This window comes from Leptodactylus fuscus, chromosome 3, assembly GCF_031893055.1.
Source record: "Leptodactylus fuscus isolate aLepFus1 chromosome 3, aLepFus1.hap2, whole genome shotgun sequence".
In the NCBI taxonomy this organism is placed as follows: domain Eukaryota; kingdom Metazoa; phylum Chordata; class Amphibia; order Anura; family Leptodactylidae; genus Leptodactylus; species Leptodactylus fuscus.
The window spans coordinates 119,264,680-119,291,269 of NC_134267.1; the positions used below are offsets into that span (position 1 = coordinate 119,264,680).

At 41.2% G+C, this 26,590-nt stretch overlaps 1 protein-coding gene and 1 non-coding gene across 2 annotated transcripts in view; both read left to right on the plus strand.

Moving 5' to 3' along the window:
- Nucleotides 1-26,590, plus strand: part of MDN1 (midasin AAA ATPase 1) — a 146,965-nt gene that overhangs the window by 35,703 nt on the left and 84,672 nt on the right. The window contains exons 15-34 of the mRNA XM_075268181.1: nt 5,868-5,928; nt 7,849-8,057; nt 8,183-8,286; nt 9,750-9,894; nt 11,687-11,783; nt 12,420-12,533; nt 13,164-13,311; nt 13,995-14,105; nt 14,304-14,455; nt 16,789-16,967; nt 18,015-18,223; nt 19,276-19,422; nt 19,540-19,681; nt 19,764-19,898; nt 21,505-21,643; nt 21,728-21,866; nt 21,952-22,097; nt 22,716-22,857; nt 23,107-23,236; nt 26,203-26,430. Coding sequence (XP_075124282.1) covers nt 5,868-5,928; nt 7,849-8,057; nt 8,183-8,286; nt 9,750-9,894; nt 11,687-11,783; nt 12,420-12,533; nt 13,164-13,311; nt 13,995-14,105; nt 14,304-14,455; nt 16,789-16,967; nt 18,015-18,223; nt 19,276-19,422; nt 19,540-19,681; nt 19,764-19,898; nt 21,505-21,643; nt 21,728-21,866; nt 21,952-22,097; nt 22,716-22,857; nt 23,107-23,236; nt 26,203-26,430 — 2,877 coding nt within the window. The remainder of the gene's footprint in view (nt 1-5,867; nt 5,929-7,848; nt 8,058-8,182; nt 8,287-9,749; nt 9,895-11,686; nt 11,784-12,419; nt 12,534-13,163; nt 13,312-13,994; nt 14,106-14,303; nt 14,456-16,788; nt 16,968-18,014; nt 18,224-19,275; nt 19,423-19,539; nt 19,682-19,763; nt 19,899-21,504; nt 21,644-21,727; nt 21,867-21,951; nt 22,098-22,715; nt 22,858-23,106; nt 23,237-26,202; nt 26,431-26,590) is intronic.
- Nucleotides 4,850-4,990, plus strand: LOC142198731 (U6atac minor spliceosomal RNA). The gene has a single exon (XR_012715389.1). It is a non-coding gene; the product is annotated as a U6atac minor spliceosomal RNA (small nuclear RNA).

Consider the following 26,590-nt stretch of genomic DNA (forward strand, 5'->3'; position numbering starts at 1 on the left):
CTCATTGTGCTGTATTCAGACAAATCGCAAGAATTTAAAGGGGCTCTATCATTGGGAAAAGTCATTTTTAACCTTTTCGCTGCCAAGGGTCTCTGGAAATTTTGCACCTCCAGTAGCCAGAGCAATTTTCACATTTTTGAGATGAACAAATCAAACCTAAATTGCAACAATAAAAAAGCATCCAACCCCCCCCCCATACCTGTATATTTTCTTAAAGTACACACCTGCAGCATTGTCAGAATGCCACTTGGTACTGTATACGAACAGGCACCTTCATGCAATTTTGATTTAAAGTGAATGTTTTATGAAAAAATGCAAATAAATGTATATTAGTTGTTAAAAGCGGAAACCAAACAAAAAATTAAATGCACCAAAATAAGAGTTCAACATGTGCAGAGTTCATAGATATCACTATGGCCTGAACCTGCATGCACGTGTCTTCAGAAAATCGCTAGAACTGGAAGGAACAAAAATCTGCTTTGAAGCTGGAAATGTTAAAAAAGTATCATCCTATAAAATGTAGGGATTACACACCATGAAAAGTAAGTGAACCCCTAAACCCTATATATTTTTTGAAAGTAGACAACCTGAAGATTACAAATATCTTAATGGGTCATCGATAGCCACATCCACCTTCATGCAACTTTGCGACCAACACAAATAATTTTTTGAAAAAATACGCCAAAACACATATTTGCACCTAAAACTCATGTTCAATCTCAGATTCATATACAAAATACTTTTAAAATAATAGCTTATGGTGTATACAATGTGTAAATATACTATATGTACCGCAAACATCAACTACAACAAAAGCTCAGACTCCCTAAAACACGAATACAGAAGACAAGCAGGATTTTGCTGTTGTTCACTAATATGTTATAAAGCTATACTGCACCTACCAAACGGTGACTATGATACCAAAATCTAACTTTTTTTCAGAGTACACAGCATACCGTATATAAAAACACAATTTAATAGTTCATATATACAACCACCTTCATTCAACTTTGCGGCAAACAGAGATTGCTAGCAAAAATTGCGCAAAAATTCAAATTTGCCACTAAAGTGCGGCTCAAGAAATCCCTTTCTGCAAACATAATGTACTGTACATAAAACTGCAATATGTGAGGAGTTCATAAATACCACACGTATATATTTACAGGGGCGAGTGTTAAAGAATCGACAAAATCGCAGAAATGCGCCATCCCATTTTGCGCATGCAAATTAAATAGGACTTTACATAAAAATGTTATTTTCCATCCCCCTATAAAAATTTTAGCAACCTATACGTTGTTCTCTAGTGATAATTGTTATTACTATTATTTTAGCGTGTAACGGATATCACTAGAGACGTATTTTACTGTAGAAAGCTCAGGTATAGACAGGACAGGGATTGGGTGAAATGTAAACTTTATTTGCGACTTTATGTATATGTTGTGTAAGTGTTTGGTGTGACTTTTTTTTTTGTTTGGCGCTGCGACCTGGACAATGGTAAATGCCTGGGTCACAGCGCCAATAAACTTCCTGGTTATGTTGAAGGGGTATAACATAAGAATACCCCACTAGTAAAGCTCAGGGGGGGAATTACATTATAACTGTATGTGACAATCAGAGAAAAAGGAATAGTATGTTCTCTGATTGGCAGGAGAAGGGTTAATAGGGACAATAGAGTCCCTGCCACCCCCCTCCTGCTGTCACATACAGGGTATGTACAGAGTCTGATTGTTTCTCTGTCTCTCTCTCTCTTCTGAACTGCTCGTGTCCCTCTCCCTTTCCTATTAAAGTTTGCAAATTGCTTGCTTAGACAGGAGGGGGGGGACACTTTGGAGCTCTATATCTTTGGACTGCATCAACATATCTTGATGCTTTCAATTGCATTTTAAAGAGGAGAATCCCGTCTTTAAAATGATACCAGGAACTTGATGATTATACTTACGGTTTTGGAGCGATTCACTGTTGAAACGTTGTCGGGAATTGAGATCTGCAGTTGGATCTCAATGACAAATAGTGTTTTCAACAGTGAATCGCTCCAAGACTGTAAGTATAATCATCAAGTCCCTGGTATCATTTTAAAGATGAGATTCTCTTCTTTAAAATGCATTTTAAAGCATCAAGATATGTTGATGCAGTCCAGAGATATCGGCATTAGTAGGGAGAACGTAGTAACTCCGTCCTTGGCTACTGAACTGCCACCTTGGGAGCACGTATAGCTATGTGCCTGGCAGTGAAAGGGTTAACTAATCACATCCTTGCATGGCCTTTAGAAAGGCTATCCCACACCTACCTTTAGTATGTACATTGCCTCAGTGTTTTCTGAATAAGTCTGGTTTTATTCATATGCTAATGAGCTTCCAGCCAGCACAGGAAGTTCCCAGCAGCACTCATCCCTGCTATTATCTCCTATGTGTGTGTGCAAACAGGAAGCTGAGTCATCATCCGCAGCAGCTTGTGCTGTATACACCCATAGGAAACAATAGCAAAGAGGGGGCACAATGCATCGTGCACCAGTCTAATTAGCATATGAATAAAAACGGACAGAGCTCAGTCACACAGAGCCTAAATAGCATATCACACACCAAAATTAACAGCATTGATTGCTCTGGAACAGTGGAGGCTAGAGAAAACATTCTAACTGTGCCCAAAATCAGTGGAGCAGCACCTCTGTAAAGATCTGGACAGAGGTTTCAAAAAGTCCTTTTTAATTATTCTAAAGTGGTCATGCTGCAAATCATATTAATTATTAATATCATTGAGGTATGCACTGGCCATGTGTGTTGGTTCTGCCTAAGTGGGCTTCAACCTTTCCACAGACAGTGGGCTAATCAGTTTTAGCTTAGTGCTTGTATGCGTCAGACATGACCTGCTAGCAGGTCTTCAGCTTTTAATTGGTTTAGTTTTATTTTCCCTTTTCTTTCAGCTTCCATGCTCCTTATCTTCCAAAGTCCACAGCTCCCTGCACTACTGTAGCCCCTCTAAGCTGCTTGGCCGCTGTGCTGCAGTTCAACAAGTGTTAGAGCAGGACCAGTGGCTGTACGAATACCACGTGTGACTCTTACGCATGGACAGTTGTTAGATCAGCCATGCACCTCGTTTAGGTCCTTTCCTTCAGGGTGGAGTTATAATTTTCACATTTCTGCTCCTCTGTAGCAAGGTTCCCTGGAGGGTCTAGATAGAGTTCTCCAGGGAGTCCCTTTTGGCTTCTTCATAACTGGATGACATCTGGCCCAGTCTGCTTCTCTGGGTGATAACTGTGATTCATACCATGAGTCAGAGCGAACTATCTACCTGACCTGCACCGTGTAGGACATTATGCAGTTGTATGGGACTCCCATTGTTTAATGGCCTGACCTTGACCTTGAATTTGAGTGACCTAACAACCGGGCCCTTGCCATACTTGGCCCCATGCAGGCTGTACGGGATTTCCTCTGTGTAAGCCCTTCAATCCAGTATCTGAGCAAACTACTAATGTGACCTGTTCCATTTAGGACTTGTGCAGGCTTTATGGGATACCTCTGTGTTGACTGAGTCTTCCTCCCCATCCATGGATGGCTCTCTTCCTTCACAGCAGGCACCTCCTTTGTTGAGTGCCGCCTCTGTGGAACTGTGTACTGTTGATCGGCAGTTGTGGCAGTACTGCCTCTTCTTGTTGTGATTCTTTTCCTAGTCCCTTGTGCTCTTCAAAAGTACCGTATTTTTCGGACTATAAGACGCACCTAGGTTTTAGAGGAGGAAAATAGGGAAAAAAAAATTTTGAAGCAAAAACTGGTAAAATATTTAATATATGGGAGTTGTAGTTTTGCAACAGCTGCAAGGCCACATTGACAGGTGACCCTGCAGCTGTACGGGGATGTATAGGGCGTTTTTTTTTGCGGGGCCAGCTGTAATTTTTAGTTATACCATTTTGGGCGATATCTATTGCTTAGATCACCTTGTATTGAAAAAAAAAAAACAGGAGGTGATTTAGAACTTTTATTTATTTCATATTTTTAAAGCTTTTTTTTTATTTATTTTTTTTTTTTTACTATTTTATTCCCCCACCCCGGGGCTTGAACCTGCGGTCACTTGATCGCAAGTCCCATAGACGGCAATACAACTGTATTGCCGTCTATGGGACATTCTGTCTATTAGTATTACGGCGGCTGGTCATAGAGACCAGCCGCAATACTAATATATAGCAGTGACAGGCCGGGGAGCCTCATTAGGCTCCCGGCTGTCACCCGGACAGGTCGGCTCCTGCGATATCGCCGCGCAGGAGCCGGCCTGCAACTTCAGAGGTACGGGGCCGGTGGGGACCGGCCCCGGGGGAGAAGGGGCCACGGATACTGACCCGGCATCCGCTGTACTAGAGAGGCGGATGCCGGGGAGGGATAGACGCTGGGGCCTGAGACATCGCTACGATCCTCTGCCCTTCATGAAGCCAGCGGCGGGGGGACGGAGGAGCCCCTGCCGCTGCTGGCTTCATGCAAGGCAGAGGAGCGCAGTGATGTCGCAGGCCCCGGCACCTGTAATGGCGTCTATCACTTGCCGGCTTCCGCCTCTCTATTACAGCGGATGCCAGGCGCCACCTTCAGACTATAAGACGCACCCTTCTTTTCCCAAAAAAGTTTGGGGAAAAAAAGTGCGTCTTATAGTCCGAAAAATACGGTACTTCACCCTCCTCTCTACTAGGGAACTGACCATCTGAGCTCATTCTGTGACTTTGATTGAATTTTTAGTTCTACACAGGGCCACATACGCATTTCTATCCATCTGTCCCTTGTTTTCATGCCCTGCCTGAAGCAGTCATCCTGGGCCTAAGCTGCAGGCCACCCCTAGACTTCCTTATCCTGAAGGCATTCCTTCTTTTGTGTTATATGAAGGCGAAAAGGTTTACACTCCCTTCGCCAAGGATGGAAGAGACCACGTTCCCCATGGGAGAAAATTCCTAACCCACACATCTTCTGGATGCCTCCTTCTATTTTCCTTATGTTCCTCAAAGCACTCTTATAGAGACGCATAAACCTTGGTTCTGTATCTAGAGCCACAGCATTTCTGCCACATGACTTTTGTGATCTCCAGTTGGGACCCAGGTGAGACCCACACTCTCTCTGCCTTCAAAGGGCATGGGTCATTTATGGTACCCCCCTCTTTGACTTGCATATCTGGTCCCAACTCCTAGGTGTTCCATTTCCTGTCATGGACACTGAACCATAAACTCTCTTGGCTTTTTGCCTATACCTTTCTCTTTTCTGTCGATATCTATATGTACATATGTTTAGGTGTTTACATATACACATGCAATCTGTGTGTACACATAGATCTGCCTTCTTTTCAGTAACTAATAGTCCTCTCAAGCTACATGGCACGTATGTGCTTTCTTCGACCATGCATGCATCCTTTGAGCTCTCATAGTGGGCGCTGTTGATGGCTCCCTTGTAGTGTCCATCTCGGACTCTTATTTATTTATTTATTTATTTATTTTTTCCACTTCCTATCCTTTCCTCCTTCTTGCTGTGTCCAGTCTGTCGGCCTTCAGCTCCCATAGCTCCAGCCTGCAGGCCTCTTTCTCTTCTGTGTTTTGGATGAGGTCCGTTGCTTTGCCCCACCAAATCTGTCTTTTCTCCCTACTCTTTTCCTACCTGGGTTATGTTATCTGTTCCATCCTACGCCTTTGCCTTGGGCCTCTCTACATCGGTGGATTAGTTCTTGTTGCTCAGCTACCATTCTTAATCTGTGGAAGTATCCGTTTCTTTAGGCTGTTATGACAGAATCTATGTCATCCTTCAGGGTGCTTCCCTCCTTGAGCCTGTCTGCCGTCATATTGTCTTTTGTGGTTCTAAATTTAATTTAATACATTTTTTTTTTTTTTTTTTAAATCTTGTCAGGTCAGCGCCTTCGCATCGTCAATATGAACCAACAGAGTGATACAGCCGATCTTTTAGGCGGGTAAGTGCATTGCACTGTATGATATGAATATGTAATGGCTCCTTAAATGAGACTGCAAAAATGGTTACTATAACTAACTGATTCCACATAGACATGTCTTGCTCATTGTGCAAAACCATCATTGGATGATGCATTAGTCTGTTTATACAGCAAAACACATCAGTAAATACCTTTTATAATGCTGCTCTGAATTCTAGTGTCTTCATATCAAAAAGTTCTCCAAATTGTTTTGAAATACTTTTTGCCATAATCATCAAAGAGATGAATGTAGTGGTTCAGTATAAAATGTGAAAAAATGGAGCACAACAACTGCTGATCACACTGATGTTACCGGCGAAATTTATCAGAAGTACATTTGAGGCAATGATTTTTGCTGAATTAACTGAATTTCCATTGAATATAGTAGTGGAATACTTTTTGGCATGACAGTTTGATTTACTGTCTTTTGTTATTGGACAGTTTGATTTACTGTCTTAGTTTTAGTTCCATGCTTTGGTGTACAGCTGTGATCACTGCTAATTTATGGTTTTAATAATTTATTAAGTCTGGGTTTACATCTGCGGGTGTCCACCTGTCACAGACCTATCTAAAATTGTCAGCAAAAAAGTTCTCCAAGCCTGACTATTTCATTTAAAAAGAACAGGCACCCGATGGACCCCGTTATTGTCAATAATGTCCCTCTGATGGACAAGAAGAGCAGACACATGGCGCTAATGTGAACTAACGCAAGTTTTATGCATAATGCAGACATTCTAAGCGATTATAGATTAATTGTATAATTACCATCCTTTGAGTAGTTTTTCTAATATGATTCCCTCAATATTACTTTATGTATCATGGTGTCTTTTAGTGGAAAACTTAATCCAACTTAATGCATAAGAGTTTTTGCACTGAAATTGTGACCTAAAATGCTTCTAAGTTTCTATGCTTCACCTAAAGGTAGGCAGCTAGAATCTATTCTCTCCTTTGTAGGAAAATTTGGAATCTGAAGTTACGAAAAAGATGAAAATGTATTGAGAATTAAACACACAAAGAAGTTTTTCAGGACTTATATTAAAGGGGTTGGCCACTTTCAGACCAATATTGACAAACAAATGCACAATAAAAAGATATACAATTTTCCAATATACTTTCTGTATCAGTTCCTCACAGTTTTCTAGATCTCTTCTTGCTGTCATTCATTCTGTTACTTCTAGTGGATAAAACTCTGACCATGGTCATGTGATTTACAGTCCATGGTCATGTGATTAGCACACAGGTGCCGCTCGTTAGTCACAGCCCAGTAATCAGACATCTGCCTGGTAATCATCTGTGCATCTGTGTGCTCATCACATGACCATGGACCGTAAATCACATGACCATGGTCAGACTTTATCCACTAGAAGTAACAGAATGAATGACAGCAAGCAGAGATCTAGAAAACCGTGAGGAATTGATAAAGTACAATATATTGGAAAATTGTATAACTTATTTTACAAATCTTTGTCTCTCCATATTGGTCTGAAAGTGACCAACCCTTTTAAGGATTGGTCATCAATGTATAAGATCCTAGAAAATCCCTTTAAACTGCTAGATTGGTCAATAACTGGCCTTATTCCGTTTCATTTGACTTACAGTTGTATTGGGGTAAGGTAGCGTCATGGAATATGCAACTGTGAATGGCCATTGCTACCTTGCCCTAACAGGTTAATGGATTTCTGTTCGTTTTGGCCCTAGGATTTATGCATTTGTGTATGAAACTGGGAGAAATTGTGAGCCTCAGTATAGACTTAGAAAGAAAAGAGAGAAATATCCATCTGACAATGTGGACTGTGACACTATGGATTTTGCACTAGGATTGATTGTATTTTAATGTGAAAAAATACCATACTTGAGTAGTGACCACAACTTTTTTTTTTTTTTTTTCTTGGCTGGTTTTAGGTACAAACCTGTGGATCACAAGTTAATATGGCTACCTTTGCGTGAGGGCTTTGAAGATCTTTTTACACAAACCTTTTCAAAAAAACAAAACACAGCATTTTTGGGCCACATTAACACATGTTACAAAAAGAAGAGGTGGCAGGACCTTCTTAAGTTAATGCAACATGTTCTGAAAAATGCCATGACAAAGGTTCAGACTGGAGATAGTGGTGAGTTAGCACATATCTGCTTGTGCAGTGTGTGAGAGATTAAACTGTATAAGCACAACTTTTTTCTGCTTGATATAGAAGTTTTTAATGTATTTCCTTTGTACCTGTTTACTTGATCTTCTCAGAATTTCTGTTAAAAGAAAAATGGGAATCATTTTCTCTGCGTCTTAATCAAGCCCAGCAGCAAATGAGGATGACGGAAAATGCAGTGCTTTTTGCATTCGTTGAGGTATGCTTTTGATCAAAATTCTCTGTCCAAAAAGTTACTGTGATAAACTCTGAATTCAGGTTTTCCTGTTGTTTCTTTGCATTAAATGAGCACTATAACATTTCAGAATATAATGCTGTTCCACCCAGGATAATGTTACTCAATATTTTTAAGCAAATGTTGAGTTTACAAACAAGTACTGCAAATTATTCCAGTTTTATTACTCCATGTTGCAACTAAGAGAGCCCAGCCATGTTCCCTTCATTACAATGACAGCCACAGAAGCAGTACAGAACAGTGCCCCCTCCACATCACAAAGTGCCACGGTGTTTCCCATATAATCTTAATGAAAACCTCTTTGACGAGGGAGCAATGCTCTTATTTAAGAGATATACAAAGAGTTCGGGAGAGTTGTCTCTCTGTCACAACCAGCAACCCTGCATTTCAAACTCGGGTTACTATTTCAGCCAAGGGATTAATGAGTATTTGGTAAAGGGGGGCGCAGGGCCCTAAAACATTCTTTCCCCCTTGCAAAATGTTTTATTGTTTATTACAAAAAAACCTATTGTAATTTAAACATTCATGGTATCATAACAAGTATTACATTAAAGCACATACATATTGAGGCAAACGGGTGAGTTGGGGGTCCTGAGAATTGCTACACTTGCCCCTGTTTGCCTCTTCATATGTGTATTTTAATGTGGATTTGGAATAAAGTTGAAAGACTTTAAACAAGCCCTCAAAGCTACAAGTGTTTTTATGCAAAAATTGTTGAAAATAGAGACTATATATACATTTGTAATGCCTTTCCATTCAGCAATATAAAGTTACTTTGTCCTTTACACAGAGGAAGCATTTCATGTCCTCTAAGGTATACATAGTGTTATTCCATAGCAAAACTGACTGTGTACTGGATTTAGCTAATGTTCAACTTTACAGGTATCTACCTGATTTGCAAGGTATCAATGCTATTAGTTTTGGCTAATATCGCTGTACTGTTAGTGGGGGTCGGCTTCACAACTCAGCATTGTTCATGGACAGTTAGGAAAGCCTTAGCCCCCCCTTCCACAAAACACGTCTGTAAAATTGTACTGTGAAGGGATTGACCATCAGTAATGGTGAGCTGTGACGCTGGCTCCTCTGAAAATGCGGTGATACTGGTGGCCAAAAGTAGTGTCACTGAAAACTCTGCATCAAGAAAAGATACTAGCAAAGGCCTGGAAGCGCACTGCATTCAGTGCATAGTCGACTTTATTACAATAATAGTAGCGTTCTTGATGCTATTGTCGCACTGTAGTTTTACAGTCAGCTGCAGTAAAACCAACCCACCTTTTAAAAGAATAAATAAATAAATCACAGGATAGAGGATTAGTGTCCTAATCGCCTGTAAGTTTATAGATGATAAATTGCAAGTTTGGTTTTTAACCTGCTTACGATGTTAATATTAGTCCTTTAACCTTATTATATTCTTCTTTTTTCCTTAGGGTTCTTTAGCTCAGGCAGTAAAGAAAGGAGAGTGGATTTTGTTGGATGAAATAAATTTGGCATGCGCTGAAACACTGGAGTGCTTGTGTGGTTTACTTGAAGGCTCATCAGGTTCACTTGTTTTGCTCGACAGAGGCGATACAGGTATTATACCCTTTTTTTGTTTGTTCTTCTCTCCCCTTGTCAGACAACTAGCCTATTTCAGACCAGTGCTTCTTGACCTGTATCTCATCATGAACACTTGGGTGCATTGATGTGATGTGGTTTTCAGAATGGATTAGGTTATGGCCCATTTAAACTAAACAAATATTTGGCTGAAAAGTTTTTTCTAGGACTAAAAGTGTCTAAAATTAGGAAATTCTTGTTATATGAATAAACAAACATATTGAGTACCCTTTATGTGTGTTTGGAGTATTTCTCATGTTTTCAGGCTCAAAAAACTTGGGTGAATATTCTAACACTAATGGAATAGGGGGGACCACTTATAGGAAAAAAAGGAAAATAACATATAACGTTTATTAATGTATTAAAGAGCTCAAATATGGCTAACATGATATAGTACATGCCACATCTGTGTTGATTGTGTTCCTAAATCAAAATAATCCTTCCATAGTGAGTTAAGAGTATCTATATTGCCAGAAAACTCACATTAATTGAAGGAAATGGTATATACCCCAATACAGTGGGAACAGCCTCGACATGTAAGAATCAGTTGATAAAAGGATAAACTCTAAACATATGATACAAGACCACCTTGGACAAGATAGGGTTAAGTCGGTGCTATTAAATGGAGGCTTTAAGGGCTAGTTCACACGTAGTTATTTGGTCCGGAATCCGTGTCAACATCCAGGTAAAAAAAAACCCTCCCATTAAATTCAATGGGAGCCGGTCATTTCCGGGATCCGCGTCAAAATCCGGGTCAAAAAACCACCTCCCATTGAATTCAATGGGAGCCGGTCATTTCCTTTATCCGTGAGCAGTAAAAAAAAAAAAAAGAAGCGACCTGCCCTAACTTGATGTGGATTCTGCAGCGGAAAACGACGCAGCGTCCGCATCAGGACAATCTCTCTGGACTAGGCCCATTCATTTGGGCCTAATCTGGAGTGGAAAGCTACGACTGTCTGAATCCGCGACAATCGTGGCTAGCCACGGCAGGCGCATTTTGGTCCGGATTCTGACACTGCTTCCAACGTCAAAATCCGGACCCAATAACTACGTGTGAACTAGCCCTAAGTGTTTTCCCTATCCTCTTGTTTCAGCAGCTTTGCCTGCTGTGTCTCCTTCTCACTACCTGTATTCTTCACCAGTCAGTCACCTCCGATCCAGCTTGCTGAACAGGACACTATGAACTATCACAACATAGATTTTGCCTTTACCATGAGAGATTATTTATGTTGATTACTAGAAATCTAATATAAATGATCAAAAATTGTGCACAGTAAATGTTTAATAAATTACACAGGTTTGTATAGAACTCTTAGGCTTTGTTCATATGGGGTGCATTGTGGCGGATTTTGGCACAGAGAGTGACGTGGGGCCGCGTCATTCTTGGGTCAAAACCCGCCTGCCATGACTGTTGCAGTCACGGCTCCTCCCCCCGGCGTCGGCTCAAATGAATGGGCTAACTCCAGAGGTTGCTGCCGCCAGGCGGACACCGCAGCTCTCAGAGCAGCAGAATCCGTCTGAAGGAAGGGCAGCTCGCTTCTTTTTTCCGCTAGCGGAAAAACGAACGCTAGCGGTCTCCATAGACCACCATTGTGAGGGGGTGCCCGTGTGAACAGGCTCTAAAGATAACACTAAGTCAGTTCTCAAGAGTTCTATACAAACCTGTGTAATGTAATAAACATTTACTGTTCCAGTGAAAATTTTTGTCATCTTTGGTCTATATTCTTGGTTCTTTCATGTTTTCTTCATTGTTTTTTCTTCTTTTGCATAGAGCCCCTCATTCGACATCCTGATTTTCGATTGTTTGCTTGCATGAACCCTGCTACAGATGTGGGAAAGAGGAATTTACCACCTGGAATAAGAAATCGGTAAATATTCATACCACTTATGCTAGGTTCACACTAGCGTTCACCTGTCCGTTCTGAGCTTTCCGTCTTCTGCATGCCAGAAGTCGGAAAGCTCAGAACGGGTGTGGCGGTGAGCGTTTTAGGCTCTCCGCCGCGAAACCGGATTTTTTAATCCGGACACAGAGTACTGCATGTCCGACTCTGTGTCCGGATTATAAAACCCGGTTTCGCGGCGGAGAGCCTAAAACGCTCACCGCCACTCACGGCCGGACAGCTTTCTCACCCATTCAAATGAATGGGTGAGAAAGCCTCCTGCAGGTTTCCGTCTCCTGCTCTGTTTTAGGCAGGAAACGGAAACCTGAACTACGGAGAGGAGAACGCTGATGTGAACGAGCCCTTACCTGGTTTGTCCTGATATGTTTTTCCTACATTAATACAACAACATGAAAAAAGCCGTAATATGGCTGCATTATATTCACACTCTGAGACTGAGATCATATTTCTTCACTTGCCAAATTACAGTGCTTTTCTTTACGCAAGTTTTGTTTCTAGGGGAGAATAGGATGTCTCAAAGTGTACTCATTGTAACACCATACAGATTTATGAACAGCTAGATTGATAGTTTGCCTTATCCTACTGTTTATTTTTTACTTATAGGTTTACTGAACTCTATGTGGAAGAACTAGAAAATGAAAACGATTTACAGATACTTATCGTGGATTATTTAAAGGGTCTCAATGTCAATAAATCTGTTGTCCAAGGAATTATCAGGTGAGAACTCAACCATTTGTCTGACCTTTTATTTTTACTGCATATAAAATGCTTCATTATTTGCAAATACCTTGTTCCTCTCCTCTTCGGGCATATTTATCAATGCACCTACACCATACACCGGTTTTCTGACTTCCATGGTTTTCAAGACCCCTGCTATTTTTTTGTGACCCTTGATTTGTTGTTGTAGCAAATTTGTTGCCATGTACGTCTGAGTTTGTTTCTGTAGCTTGTTTGTGAAATTTGTTTAAAACACCTTCAGATGTACAGGACAGTTTTGGGTCAGGAATGTCCTCAGCATACATCACCCACATTGTGTAATATTTTGCCAGTGTCAATAAGTATGCCACAGTATGTTTTAATGTATTTTTTTGTTTGACAGTAAATTTTTCTCTGTTTCCTTCCCCCGACCTCCTTCTCCCCAAGTACCAGAATTCTGAACTATCCACAAATCTTATACTTATTCGGCAACATACAAGTTATCTTTACTAAAAACATTGCTATTCATACTTTTATTTCATAGCTACTACTAACCATGTAACTTACTACAAGCAGCGTTGACTGTGTGACAGTTTTGGGTAAAGGGCCTGTACTTTTTAAATGCCTGATGTGTTTCTTTGTATTCTTTAGCTTTTATTTGACAATACGAAAGAAATCTGTGGTAGAGCTTGTGGATGGTACCGGTCACAGACCACATTTCAGCTTGCGGACGCTGTGCAGAGCATTGCGGTACGCAGCCGCAAACCCATGTAACAATATCCAACGATCCCTTTATGAGGTAAAATTGCTTGTAGCCTTTTTCATGTTTCATTCACTCAAAGCATTACTTAAATGCACTTCAATTATGCAGTGAATTTGATTGAGTTTCTGGCTGGAAGCAAGATATGTATGACTGGGAGGGGTGAAGTGAGGGGAGAGGGGGACAGGAAGTGAGGACTGGGACATTATATGTGACGTTCAGTGCGCCCTATTTTGTGGCTAGAATAGCCTTCACCTTGCTGGGAAAACTTGTGCCCTTTCAGCTAAAATTGCTTTTTGCCAAGCCCTAATTACCACCGATGTTTGTCTATGAAGGTTGCATACAGCTGTGTGCCAATCAAGATTTCTCTCGTTGACTGGCACTCCAGATATCTGGCTGAGTAATACAATATTTAGCTCAATAATTGACTGTATACTTTCATAGTTGTAAATCCATAACAAATTTCCACAACAAATTACTTTACACTTGGTAGTAAATGGGATTTTGAAAACCTAAGAAATCCACTGCAGGTTCTAGGCATTATTGGTATAGTGATGGAAATGGGTCCCCCCTCCAACATTATTGTACTGCATAGCATCCTCCTCCTAGCCTTACCTTTTGTATTGCATTTTTTTGTACTTACACGTTTGTGAATATACTGTATATGTATTTCTTTATCCCAAGGAATTGAGATCATTATTATAGTGTTTGTTTTTTTTTAGGGATTCTGCCTCTCCTTCTTAACACAGCTTGATAGAGCATCTCATTCTAGTGTGCAGTCATTAATATGTCGCTACATTGTGCCGGGGAACATCAAGTCGCTATTGAAGCAGGTACGGGCTATCTAACTGTGTACAGTGGGCTCGCAGACATTAGTGAGAGATCAATGTTTGTTATAATGAAATGCTACCGCAGCAACAGTGCATGTAGAGATATTTTAAACTGGTAGCTTTGTATTTTTAGTGTTTACTATAATATATCATATACATCTTTAACTTGGTTTAAACTTGCAAACACTGCTTTATTTTCAGCCTCTTCCTGAACCTCATGGAGGCAGGTTTGTCCAAATAGAAGGATACTGGATACCAGTGGGAGATAATGATCCTACAATAGATGAAAGTTACATTCTAACATCCTCCGTAAAATTAAATCTTCGAGACCTTGTGAGAGTTGTCTCTGCCGGGTATGTAAGCTATTCGAATTTTTGTTTTTGTTTGTGCTCAAATGATTTTGATCAGTATGCTTTTTAAGTCATTATTTACCTAAAATAACCTCTCGCTTATTTAATTGGGGACATGGCGCCATTGGTATAGACCTGGCCACTAGGACGCTGACACTAGGAATAACATTAGAGGTCAACTTTGCCTACACCTTCTCCATGGACACTATGCTAGCCAGTTTTATCCTCGTGTCCATAAGTGGCAGATACGACCTGCATCAAGTCTTCTGCTTTCCATTGTTTTGTTTTTTTTCCCCCTATTAAGGTGCAGGGGTTCTTCAGTGTGCACTGCACCCAATCCCCACTGCTGAATCGGTGAAAGGAACCACGTGCAAGGTCTCCAGAGGGCTGACCCTGTGGTGGCATTAGATGGCAGGCCAGGTAAATACCTAAAATAATACAAACTGCCCCACCCCTCCCCCCACCACCAAAAGGTTGCTACCATCTTTCAGGGCCCTTCCCTCTGGCCAGGTTACCATTTATAGGAGAGAAAAAATAGAGATCATCCTCTACCTTTCTGCCATGGCACAGTTCCCCTCTGTTTCTTGCTGCCGCCTTCCTGGTTTTTGACTCCCTTCCAGTCCCCCAACATCTCTCTTTGGCCCTTGCTGGGCCTTCTGGAGGCCCCGGCCACCTTCTGCGCCAAGGGTGCTTTGCCGCTGGCGTGGCCACCTTGCGGTTGCCTTCCTATTCGTCTTCTCCTTTTTTCAGAGGGGGGGGGGGGGAGAGAGACTTCTAGCCATCTCCTTGGCTCAGGGGAGGTCCTTTTCTTCTCTTACAATCCCTTGTACATGGGAAAACTCTGGTGGGAGGTCCTGGTCTTGTCCACAGTGAGCCTACTCTTCTGTTACTATTTTTCCTGGGCAGGATATGTGTCATTGCCTTTTTCAGCAGCCTTTTAAGCTCTTATACATCTCCTTATGTTTCTCTTGGGACGTCACTGACTCCAATTCTAAGCCTCAGTTAGGCACATGCATATCCACTGCTATTGAGAAGTTCATCCGTACGGTCAGATACACTCCATATCCTACTTCTCAAGAAGACCTTGCTTTCCTCCACAGTCTCCACCCTACACTGGTCTTCCCCATTCTCTGGGTGTCTGAAGAATATCTTAAAAGAAGAATGGCTTCACCAAAACTGTCCACTGCCATCCACTAAGAAGTTGGATGTCCTCTTTCTTTTTCCAGACTATTATGTCTCCGAGTGGTCAGAGCCTCCTGCGGTGATCCTCGATATAGCTAGGCTATCCCAGGCTACCATTCTGCCTTTGGCGGACTCCGCCTTTCTTATAAATCTCTCAGAGAAAAAGGTGGACTCTCTAAGGCGGCCTTTGTGGCGCCCAGCTCCTCTCTGCAGCCTTCCTTTGCTGCGTCTTGAGTCACTAAGGCCTGAATTTATTTGGCTAACCAACTTCAGAATGGCCTCTCCACTGGCGCCCCTTTCCAGGACAACCAGCTTTTCGTCTCACATTTCCAAGTACTTGTGTGATGCCTTTCTGGAAAGAGCTCACCATTCTGGCAAGGATGGATCTGTTCATGTTGCAAAGGCCTAGAGAAGCTCATCAGAAGCCCTCCTCTTCCAAAACCTCCTCTGCTAGGAGGCTGTGTGCTAGGTTGATTGCATGGCTGTGTAATTCCCACCCACTGAGAAAGCTTTAGAACATCCCATGGTGCTGTGTCCCCTAATGAAGTAGGCAAGAAAAAGTGTAAAATCCTTTTTTTTTTGTTGTATTCATTGGGGGACACCGTTCACAACCTTTTTTTCTTGTTGCTCCTGCCCCAGGTTGTTGCATTCTCTTTTTCTTGGTGTCTGTCTCCTATTGTTGCGATACAATATGGCATAGTGTCTCTGGAGACAGCATAACCTAGAGGCGCAGCTGACATATTCTGTTATTCCTAGTGTCAACTAGAGAAGGAAAAAAAAAACTTTTTTTTGTTTTTTTTTAAACTGCTTCTACTTCCCCATTAAATGTGTGGATGAGATGACTGAAATTTCATTTCCTTTGCTGGCAATGTAAAACACAGCCTTTCACACTATTACTTGTTACCTATAATGTCCATTATTTCCATTTCCAGAGAATTTTGGTAGTTCTGTTTTCTTTATTGCAGATTCTTCTTTTACAAACGGACATAAACTGTGATGTGATGTAAAAAATTTCTCTGACTGGTGTATAATATCATATTGCCAGTGTTGACTGGTGTATGATATCGTATTATGGTGTTCTAAGCAAAATTTGGAAAGAATGAAGCAGATATAATTTTTTTCATTCTTGCTACAAATAACTTTTCTGTTTTCAGGAACCACCCAGTGCTTATCCAAGGTGAAACCTCTGTTGGCAAAACAAGTCTGATTCGATGGTTGGCATGTGCTAGCGGTAATAATTGTGTAAGGATTAACAACCATGAGCATACTGACATCCAGGAGTACATTGGCTGCTATACTTCAGACGCTTGCGGAAAACTTGTATTTCAGGAAGGTAAATTTGTTTAAAGTTTTTTTTTTTCAAACTGAAATATATATATATATATATATATATATATATATATATATATATATATATATATATATATATACTGACACTAGCAGATATCGAAACATGCCAACTCCACCCCTGTATTTTACCCTTGCCACCGGAATGATGCTAGCTAGTTTTAGTCTAGTGTTTGTAGGAGACAGACACGACTTGCATACATGTCATCTTTGCACCCCCCTTTGGTTGTTGTGTTTTATTGAGCACCTCACCATTTACCCACTCCCCATTGCTGCATCCTCCGTGTGAAAGCTGGTGACTCCTCGCCCACTTTCGACGTCACCAAAGGGGTTACTCTGCGTGCACCTGAAGATTGGCAATTCAGGTAAGTATTGTACCACCATGTTATACGCGTGCGCCCACAATAATAGAAAATTGCCATGTGCTCAGCCTGATCCCATATGCTCACACTGCCTTCCACATAAGCCTGCCTAGGATGACTCCTGGCCCCTCTGTTGCAGACCCTCCTCTGGACTGGGCAGCCTCGCTTACCTGGGCCATATATGACCTTGCCAAACTTAACCAGTCTGTGGTGGGAACCTTGGAACAGTTGTCTTCCTATATTTCTGCTCAGTTTCCACCCTCCCCAAGTGCAGATCTCTCTCCAGCTAATGTAACTGTCTATATAAATGGACCAGGAAGGACTTTTATTGATTTCTGTCCTTTTTTGTGATTAGGTAAACAGCTCACAGGTTCACCCCCGACATGTGAAACCATGTCTCCTCCCCCCCATCCCAACCCAAGCGACACTCACTCAGAAGCAAAATGTGTCCTATAACCACCTGGACTGTAATGGTCATGGGGCTGTGGTAGTGGGTATCAACCCTTGACACTTGCGCTAAGTTATACTGACTTATGTTCCATAAGAGGCACTTTCCCTGTGGCAGATCTCAATAGTTATATAGCAGTTTCAACGTAGACTGCAACACAGTCTTTTAATATGTCATCAACTGAAAAACTTGTTAAAGTTTGTCTCCTTTTATTTTGCCTTAGGCATTTTAATTCATGCTATGAGGAAAGGTTACTGGATTATACTGGATGAGCTGAACCTGGCTCCTACAGATGTGCTGGAAGCTCTCAACCGATTGTTGGACGATAATAGAGAACTTTTCATCACTGAAACTCAGGAAGTGGTTAAAGCACATCCAAGGTTCATGCTTTTTGCAACTCAGAATCCACCGGGCCTCTATGGTGGAAGAAAGGTTTGTTTCTGATTGAGAGAGAGAAAAACTAAAGTGAGAGAGGAATGAAAATTCTCTCACTGTGGCCTTCTCTTGATTGTCGCTCTCTGTTTTTGCACTGCTATATAGTGAAGTACAAAAAGATTAAACTGCACAAGTTTGTGTACTATTGCCAATATGAAATGTTAACATATAATGAGAATTCCAAGAAGACCTTTAACATCCTCATAGACTTGCAGTACTGTATACCCCTAGAAAGTCGACATTGCTGCTATTATTTTCGGCGCAGAGTTCTCTCCACTGTCAGAAGGGCTGGCCTTAAACTTCAGCATCATTTCTGGGAATTCTTCCGTGAACACCACCACCCCTTAGCCGTTCTCCAGGAAAAGTACTCATCTGTAGACTTGTACTGTTTGGAATGGGGTCGGGGGAATTCCTAACAGCCTTTGAGTTGTAAGAGAAGCTAAGATAATCCTTTAATAGTCCCACCATGGGGAAATTCAGAGTGTTACAGCAACATAGATAATATAATTATAATACAAGAAAAAAAACGACATACAAAAGCTCAGAATAGAAGACAAAAAAGTAGGAGTCATGACAGAGTAAAAACTTCAGGATCATTTAGTGCCTCTTATGCATGGGGATGGAAGTTATTCTTCAGCATGGAGCTCACCACGGACAGTATCCTTTTGTCACCCACTGCCTGTACTGGGTCCAAGGGGCGGTCTACTTCTATCCCTGACTGGTATGCTATTTCCCCAGCAGGCCACTCAGTAAGGTCTGCCTTTCTGACAGCACAGATTTTTCCAGCACTGGGGCACATACTGGGAAAGCAGATACTGTGCTAAATTCACTTTACTGTCCATCTGTGAGGATGTGAGAGTTCCTCTTTAAATGTTCCGGAGTTGTAGCCCATTTGTGGCACTGTAACATAGAATGTGTTTTCAAGTACTTTGTGTGTGTATATTGTTTTTTTTTCTTTTGTTTGTTTTTTATCTACACTTTTTGTCGGCTTCAAATATGCTCATGGAAAATAAATTAAGTGACTTTTTCTTCCCTCTTATTATTAACAGATATTATCAAGAGCCTTTCGTAACAGGTTTGTGGAGCTGCATTATGATGAATTACCAAGTGCTGAACTAGAAACAATATTGCACAAGCGCTGTTGTCTTCCTCCTTCATATTGTAGTAAATTGGTTGCCGTCATGTTAGAACTGCAGGTAATGGTTGCTCTTATGACATAATAAATTATATAAATTCTGCATAACACTAAAGATTGAATGTTACAAATGTAATATATTGTTTTGTAAAACTATTTTGCCTCATCCATTTTCCAGTCACATAGAAGAGGATCCTCCGTATTTGCAGGAAAGCATGGATTTATCACACTTAGAGATCTTTTCAGATGGGCTGAAAGATACAGATTATCAGAACAAACCGAAAAAGATTATGACTGGCTTCAACACTTGGCAAATGATGGTATGAACATTTCTGCCTTTACGCAGAACTCTGTGTGTTGACAACAAGACAAATATGACCTGTGTTGTTACTATTTTGTTAGGTTTCTTGCTGCTAGCCGGCAGAGTAAGAAAACAGGAGGAAGTAGATGTCATCTTAAGAGTCTTAAAAAAGTGCTTCAAGAAAGAAGTAGTGCCAGAGGTCCTTTTTTCTGAAGGAAATATGCAAAAGCAGTTGGGTAAGTATATACCTATTGGGGAATTCCCTAAAGCTGTGCTAAAAAAAAAAAAAATTATAAAGGGAACTTGGTGTTTTTTTTTGTTCTACCATGGCTCAAGCTTTTGCCGGATGGCCACCAGATTTCCTAAACGGTTTGTCACTAAGAGTTCTGTTACTTAAAACTGAAGTTGTAAACTTCTAAAACTCTATCTCATCCTATGTAGTTATAGTGGGCTGGGCAACAGTTCTAACCTAGTCGCAAAGGGCCGGGTTTTGACAGCATATAGTCATGCTGCCCTGTTAACAAGTCACTTCCTGGGAGCCATGATTGACAGGTCTCTCTGTCCTTCAGAACAGATATTGCAGCTATTTCTTAAAACAATGGAGTAGAGTAAATATAGGACTCTAAATCCTTATTTCACAGGTGTTGGTGAGTAGCTGATTGAAATAAAGGGGTGGGGGAGATGGGTTAAGGGATTGGCAGAGTTTAGGGTGGACTGGAGGAGGCTGTGTAGAAGGGTGTTACAGTAGTCTATGTGGGGGATTGACGGTGTAGACTAGTATTTCTGAGGTTTCAGAGATGAGGAAGGAGTGGATTTGATGAATGTTCTTGAGCTTGAGATGGCAAGTGGTGTTGAGGACATAGATGTGAGTCTTAAAAGGTAGGAAAAAAAATAAATCAAGGGTTACAGACAGGCAACGTGGCCGCTGCGTCAAGGGCTTTACTAATGGTGTTATGAAAAGGAGTAGCAGTATCTGTGTCCTGGAGTGAGGATATGCTGGAAAGTTTTACAAATAAAAAAGGATTTTTGAGAATTACATCCAGTTGAATACCGTATGTATTCGAGTATAAGCTGAGTTTTTCAGCACAATTTTTGTACTGAAATAGCCCCCCTTGGCTTATACGCGAGTCAAGCAAAAAAAAAAAAAAAAAAAATTTATTTCCCTCCTTTCCATAGAATACATATAAAAGTAGAAAATGACTGTGAAATACATATACATTAGGTATCCCTGTGTCTGAAAGTGCCCAGTCTACTGAATATAGGGTATCTGCAGTGCTCCTGTTCCGTCGGGAAGGGGTTAATAGGAGCACTGAAGATACCCTATATTCAGTCAGGCTGAATGCCAGGTGGGGGGAAAAAAAAAAGTCCTCAAGCTCAGGGAAGGGGCAGACAGACAACCAAAACACCCCCTACCCTTCTCCAGCACCCAGCAACTACTGCACCCAAAAACTCTGACCATTTTAATTTTTGAAATTTTCCAGTATCTGCTGCATTCTCACCCTCCACCCCTCGGCTTGTACTCGAGTCAATAAGTTTTCCCAGTCTTTTGTGGTAAAATTAGGGGCCTCATCTTATATTCGGGTCGGCTTATACTCGAGTAATATACGGTAAAGTCCTAAATCAGATACTGAAATGAATAGAATATGGATGTCTTATAATGGGACTACCCATTTAATGATTCATTTCAGGCCATAAACCACAGCATATGGGATTCACTTGTGATCTTTTACAGGGTATTTTGTATTTCTTTACTACAGAGGTTTCTACTTGTTACTAGTTTCATGCATGGATAACATGACCTGACATGTGTTTGTATTTATTTGTTCATATTTTTTTCCACAGAAAGGTTATCTGATATAAGTGGTTTAATGGATCAGAGTTTTTCCCATGTTGTATGGACCCAAGGAATGAGGCGGCTTGCAGTTCTTGTGGGTCGCGCGCTGGAGTTTGGGGAGCCTATCTTACTTGTAGGGGATACTGGGTAAAATAATATTTTGATTGAAGTAAGTCTTCTCTACCTTTGCTAGCTTCACCCTCTTTATGGACTATTCTTTGTATTTCATAGATGTGGCAAAACCACCATTTGCCAACTGTTTGCTTATCTACAAAACCAGAAGTTATACTCTGTTAACTGTCACCAACACATGGAAACTTCAGATTTTTTGGGAGGACTTCGACCTGTCAGATACAGGTTTAAGGACAAAGTAAGTTTTTGATTTTTTTTTTTTTAAAGCACTAATTGTTTGTGACCAATGTGTGTTGATCGGTTTATGTTTTTTCTCTGTATAGGTTGATGAGGATGATGATGATGATGAGAATCAGAGGCTGTTTGAATGGCATGATGGTCCATTGGTTCTGGCTATGAGAGAAGAGGGATTTTTCTTGTTGGATGAAATCTCACTTGCAGATGATTCAGTTTTAGAGAGATTAAACAGGTAAAGGCACTCATCTAGATTAGGTGCAAATATGTTATTTTAACTTTTTTTTTTTTTTTTTTTAATTAAAGGGGTTCTTCAGGGTGTCTGGAGATACTTGCTTCCTCTGGAATTTTTAGGTGACAAACCCAGGGGCTCCAGAATGGTATTGACTGTGGATCACACAATTGAATCTGGAACATTATGAACTCTAATTAATTAAAGAAGAAATTAATTAAAATTCAGGCTCAAGGGATTATTTAGTGAAGTTAGTCCTATAATGGTATGAGCAAAAGAGATCCAGGGGCACCAGAGCAATGCCATAGTAACATACAAAAAAAAAATGGTCAGGCATTGCTATGTTGCCTTTTTATGGGGAAATCATTCATATGGTTGTGAAATATCAAGCTCTCCTTTATTTCATATCTTATTGGCAGTAAACATTTTTCCTTGCTATTACCTAGTCTTATGTAAATAAACTCTCTCTTAATGCTCCATTATTAATACCAGCACACAAACTGCAGTATAGGTCTGCACCACAGACACCATATTGATATGAGTAGAAGTTCTTAGTGCTTCTTGATTTTTAAGTATATTTATCTCACTAGATTTTATTTTTTTTTAACTGTTGTATTTTAGTGTTCTTGAAGTGGAAAAGACACTGGTACTGGCTGAAAAGGGAAGCCAACAGGACGATAATGAAGTGGAACTGTTGACAGCTGGGTCAAAGTTTAGAATTTTGGCTACTATGAATCCTGGTGGAGACTTTGGTAAAAAAGAGGTACTCAACTTGTAATATTCCTTTATTTGTATTCTGCATGCTGTGAAATGTGTAATTTGTACATCTTTTTTTCTTATTCAACACTAGCAATATCAGACTAGATGTGAGATTTTTCATTCATGTTTGCTATGCTTTGCTATGTTTGCTATAACATCTCATGGATGTTATATTATCGTCAATCTCTAAAACAGGATTTATACTTCAGCTATGTTTTAAAAGTAATAATTTTGCATGGGTTTTGTTTTTCAGCTTTCACCTGCTCTTCGAAACAGATTCACAGAGATTTGGTGCCCACAAAGTAATAATCGGTTTGATCTTGTAGAAATCATCAAGCACAATCTAAATCCAGGACACTCTCTTACTTTCTCAGATGACAGTGGTAGGTTATTTTTTTTTAATTTATGAGTTTGTGCACAAATGTTGAAAGCCATTCATAAAATAGACCTATTGCATGCTGTTTGAATTGTAATGTACACAGAGCCATACAGAGCTGATTCGTTCAGAGACTCTGTGGCCATCCTTTCCAAACTAATCAGATACTTATGGCCTATCTTGAGGATAGTCCATCAAAACCCTCCCAAAAATCTCAGAAAAATCAATAAATGTCTTATAAAAATAATAATTTTATTATGATAGAAATTAGAGATGAGCGAGTAGTTAAATACTCGAGATTCGAATATTCGATTCGAGTAGTCCTCAATATTCGACTACTCGATCGAATATCGAATCCCATTATAGTCTATGGGAATCAAATGCTCATTTCAGGGTAAGCCACAATTTGACTAATTGGAGTCACCAAGTCCACGAGTAGCAGAGGAGCGAAGGAGAGTGCGGTACTTGGGCAGGAGTGCGGTACTGGTTCTGCAGGAGGCTCGTCTTTGACGAGGTGGAGTCTAAGATCGGACCACAATGTAGACTGTATATTTAACATTAGAGCAGTCTACATTGTGGTCCGATCTTACTCTGCCTCGTCAAAGACGAACCTCCTGAAGAACCAGCATTGATCTAAGATCCGGACCACAATGTAGCGTTGATTGGCTGAATGCTATACAGTGTACAGCATTTGGCCAATCAATGTTGGTACTGCAGGAGGCTCGTCTTTGATGAGGCGGCGTCTAAGATCGGACCACAATGTAGATTGCTGTAATGTTAAATATGCAGTCTACATTGTGGTCTGATCTTAGACTCCGCCTCGTAAAAGACGATCCTCCTGCAGAACCAGTATTGAATGGCTGACTGCTATACACTGTATAGCATTCAGCCAATCAACGCTGGTTCTGCAGGAGGCTCGTCTTTGATGAGGCGGAGTCTAAGATCGGACCACAATGAAGACTGCTCTAATGTTAAATATGCAGTCTAGGCTATCCAAGGGAAAATAATGTGTTGAGCAATTCCCAAATACAACGTAATCTTGCACACTTCAATTTCCAGAGGCTGAAGTCAATACTTTTTCCGCTCAGGGATTCCCCAGAGATGTTGCATGTCTCTCATCCTGCAGGGGCAGAGCGCCGGAGGTCTACATGATCCTACAAGTGCAGGCTTCTCAGAGATCCCGTGTCCTCGGTAGTGATCCGCAGCAGCAGCCGGTGCAGAGCCGAGCTCGAGGCCGCTGACACCGCAGCTCTCCCCGCAGTCCTCACACTGAGCCCTGGACACAGCAAAGCTTATTACTAAATTTCTGGAGCCTGAGAGACAAGAGAACAGGAGGGGCTGAGCCTGCCTGTCACACTCACAGGGAGAACCATCTGTCACCGCAAGACCCGCCCACTATACTATCAGGCTTGCGGTGACTGATGGTTCCCCTGTGAGTGTGACGTTGTGGTCCGATCTTAGACTTCACCTCATCAAAGACGAGCCTCCTGCAGAACCAGCGTTGATTGGCCGAATGCTATCCACTGTATAGCATTCGGCCAATCAACGCTGGTTCTGAATTGAATTTTTACTGCAAATAGCGAGTTGTATGCGATCAAATACAAGTATTTCAATTACCTATTCGATCGAATACTACTCGCTCATCTCTAATAGAAATATTTCATAGAAATGTATATAACTACAAAACAGGTCAAAATACAAGAGTACAAGGCACTTATCACATCCATAGAACTGGTGCCATTTCCATAAAAAGCCATATGATAAAAGTAAGTTACCTGGAGCAATTTTTTCCCCAGCTGTACACCAGCATCAACACCTTGATGTGTTCATCATGAACAGGAGAAAATGACTTGATCTTGATAGGTTAAAAACATTACATATAAACAAAACCTTGTTACATATTGTAAAGTAATGTAAAAAAAAAAAAAAAAACCCTTTTTTTTAGTATGATATATTAAATACCGTATTTTACGGACTATAAGGCGCACATAAAAACCTAATCGTAAGTGCGGCTTATAGTCCGGTGCGGCTTATATATGGATGGAAGCGGCGGCAAAGTCTGCGTGCCGCTTCCATACATACATAAAAGGCACCGTAAGGGTGCATTCACACTACAGAACGCCGGCGTGTATCACAGCCGTACACGCCGGCGTTACAGCAGGGCTGCCGGACACTTCCTATTCATTTCTATGGGAGCCGGCATGCAAGCGCTCCCCATAGAAATGAATGGAAAAAAGCAGTCCATTCATTTCTATGGGGAGCGCTCGCATGCCGGCTCCCATAGAAATGAATGGGAAGTGTCCGGCAGCCCTGCTGTCACGCCGGCCTGAAACAGAACGTGAAACTTACCGAGCGGTGCAGGGCGGGCGGGCGGGCATTCAGGCCTCCTCTTCCTCCGATGTTCCGTCCTTCTCCGGCGCTCGCTGATAATGGCCGGGGCGCATGCGCAATATCATAATGCTTCTACTACAGCTACGCATGCGCCCAGGCCATTATCAGTTAGCGAGCGGCGGAGGAGGAGGAAGGAACATCGGAGGAAGAGGAGGCCTGAATGCCCGCCCACCCTGCACCGCTCGGTAAGTTTCACATTCTGTTTCAGGCTTTTATTTTAAAACGGGGTAGTTTAATCTAACGTTTACGGTTGGGCTCTATCAGCATGATTTTGCTGATAGAGCCCCTCCTCGCCTGCCGAGCGCTTCCAATAGAAGCGGCTGGCACGCGGGGGTTAAGTGGCCGCTGGCAAAGTCTGCCTGCCGCCGCTTTCAATAACATATAATGCGCACCGGACTGCGGCTTATAGTCCGGTGCGCCTTATATATGAACCGAGACGGACTATAAGGCGCTCATGGGCAATGCGGCTTATAGTCCAGTGCGCCTTATAGTCCGTAAAATACGGTAACTCAACATCCTTTTTCCTGAATGTATTTAGCTTAAAGATCAATGTTATCACTAAATTTTGACAATTTTTTTCAGGTGCTGTTGTAGCAGATATAATCATGGATTTTATTGAATGGTTGACAAATCAAGAATTTGGGCGCAGATGCATTTTCAGTATTCGGGATATACTTTCTTGGGTGAATTTTATGAATGTCACTGTGAAAACTGACTTATCAGACACGCAATATGAAGGAACCAATCTCAATACCATCACAGCTTTGATACATGCTGCCTGTCTTGTGTACATTGATGGCTTGGGATCAGGTGGGTTTGTGGGATTTTCTTCAATTATTTTATCAAGTCTAGTTTTTTTTTTGTTTGTTTCAAACAATTCATTCTATTGGTCAGTAATATTTCAGAAAACCACCCTCTGCCTAGAAGTCTAAAAACAAATTTGGGTGAACAATGCAAGGTAACAGTGGAA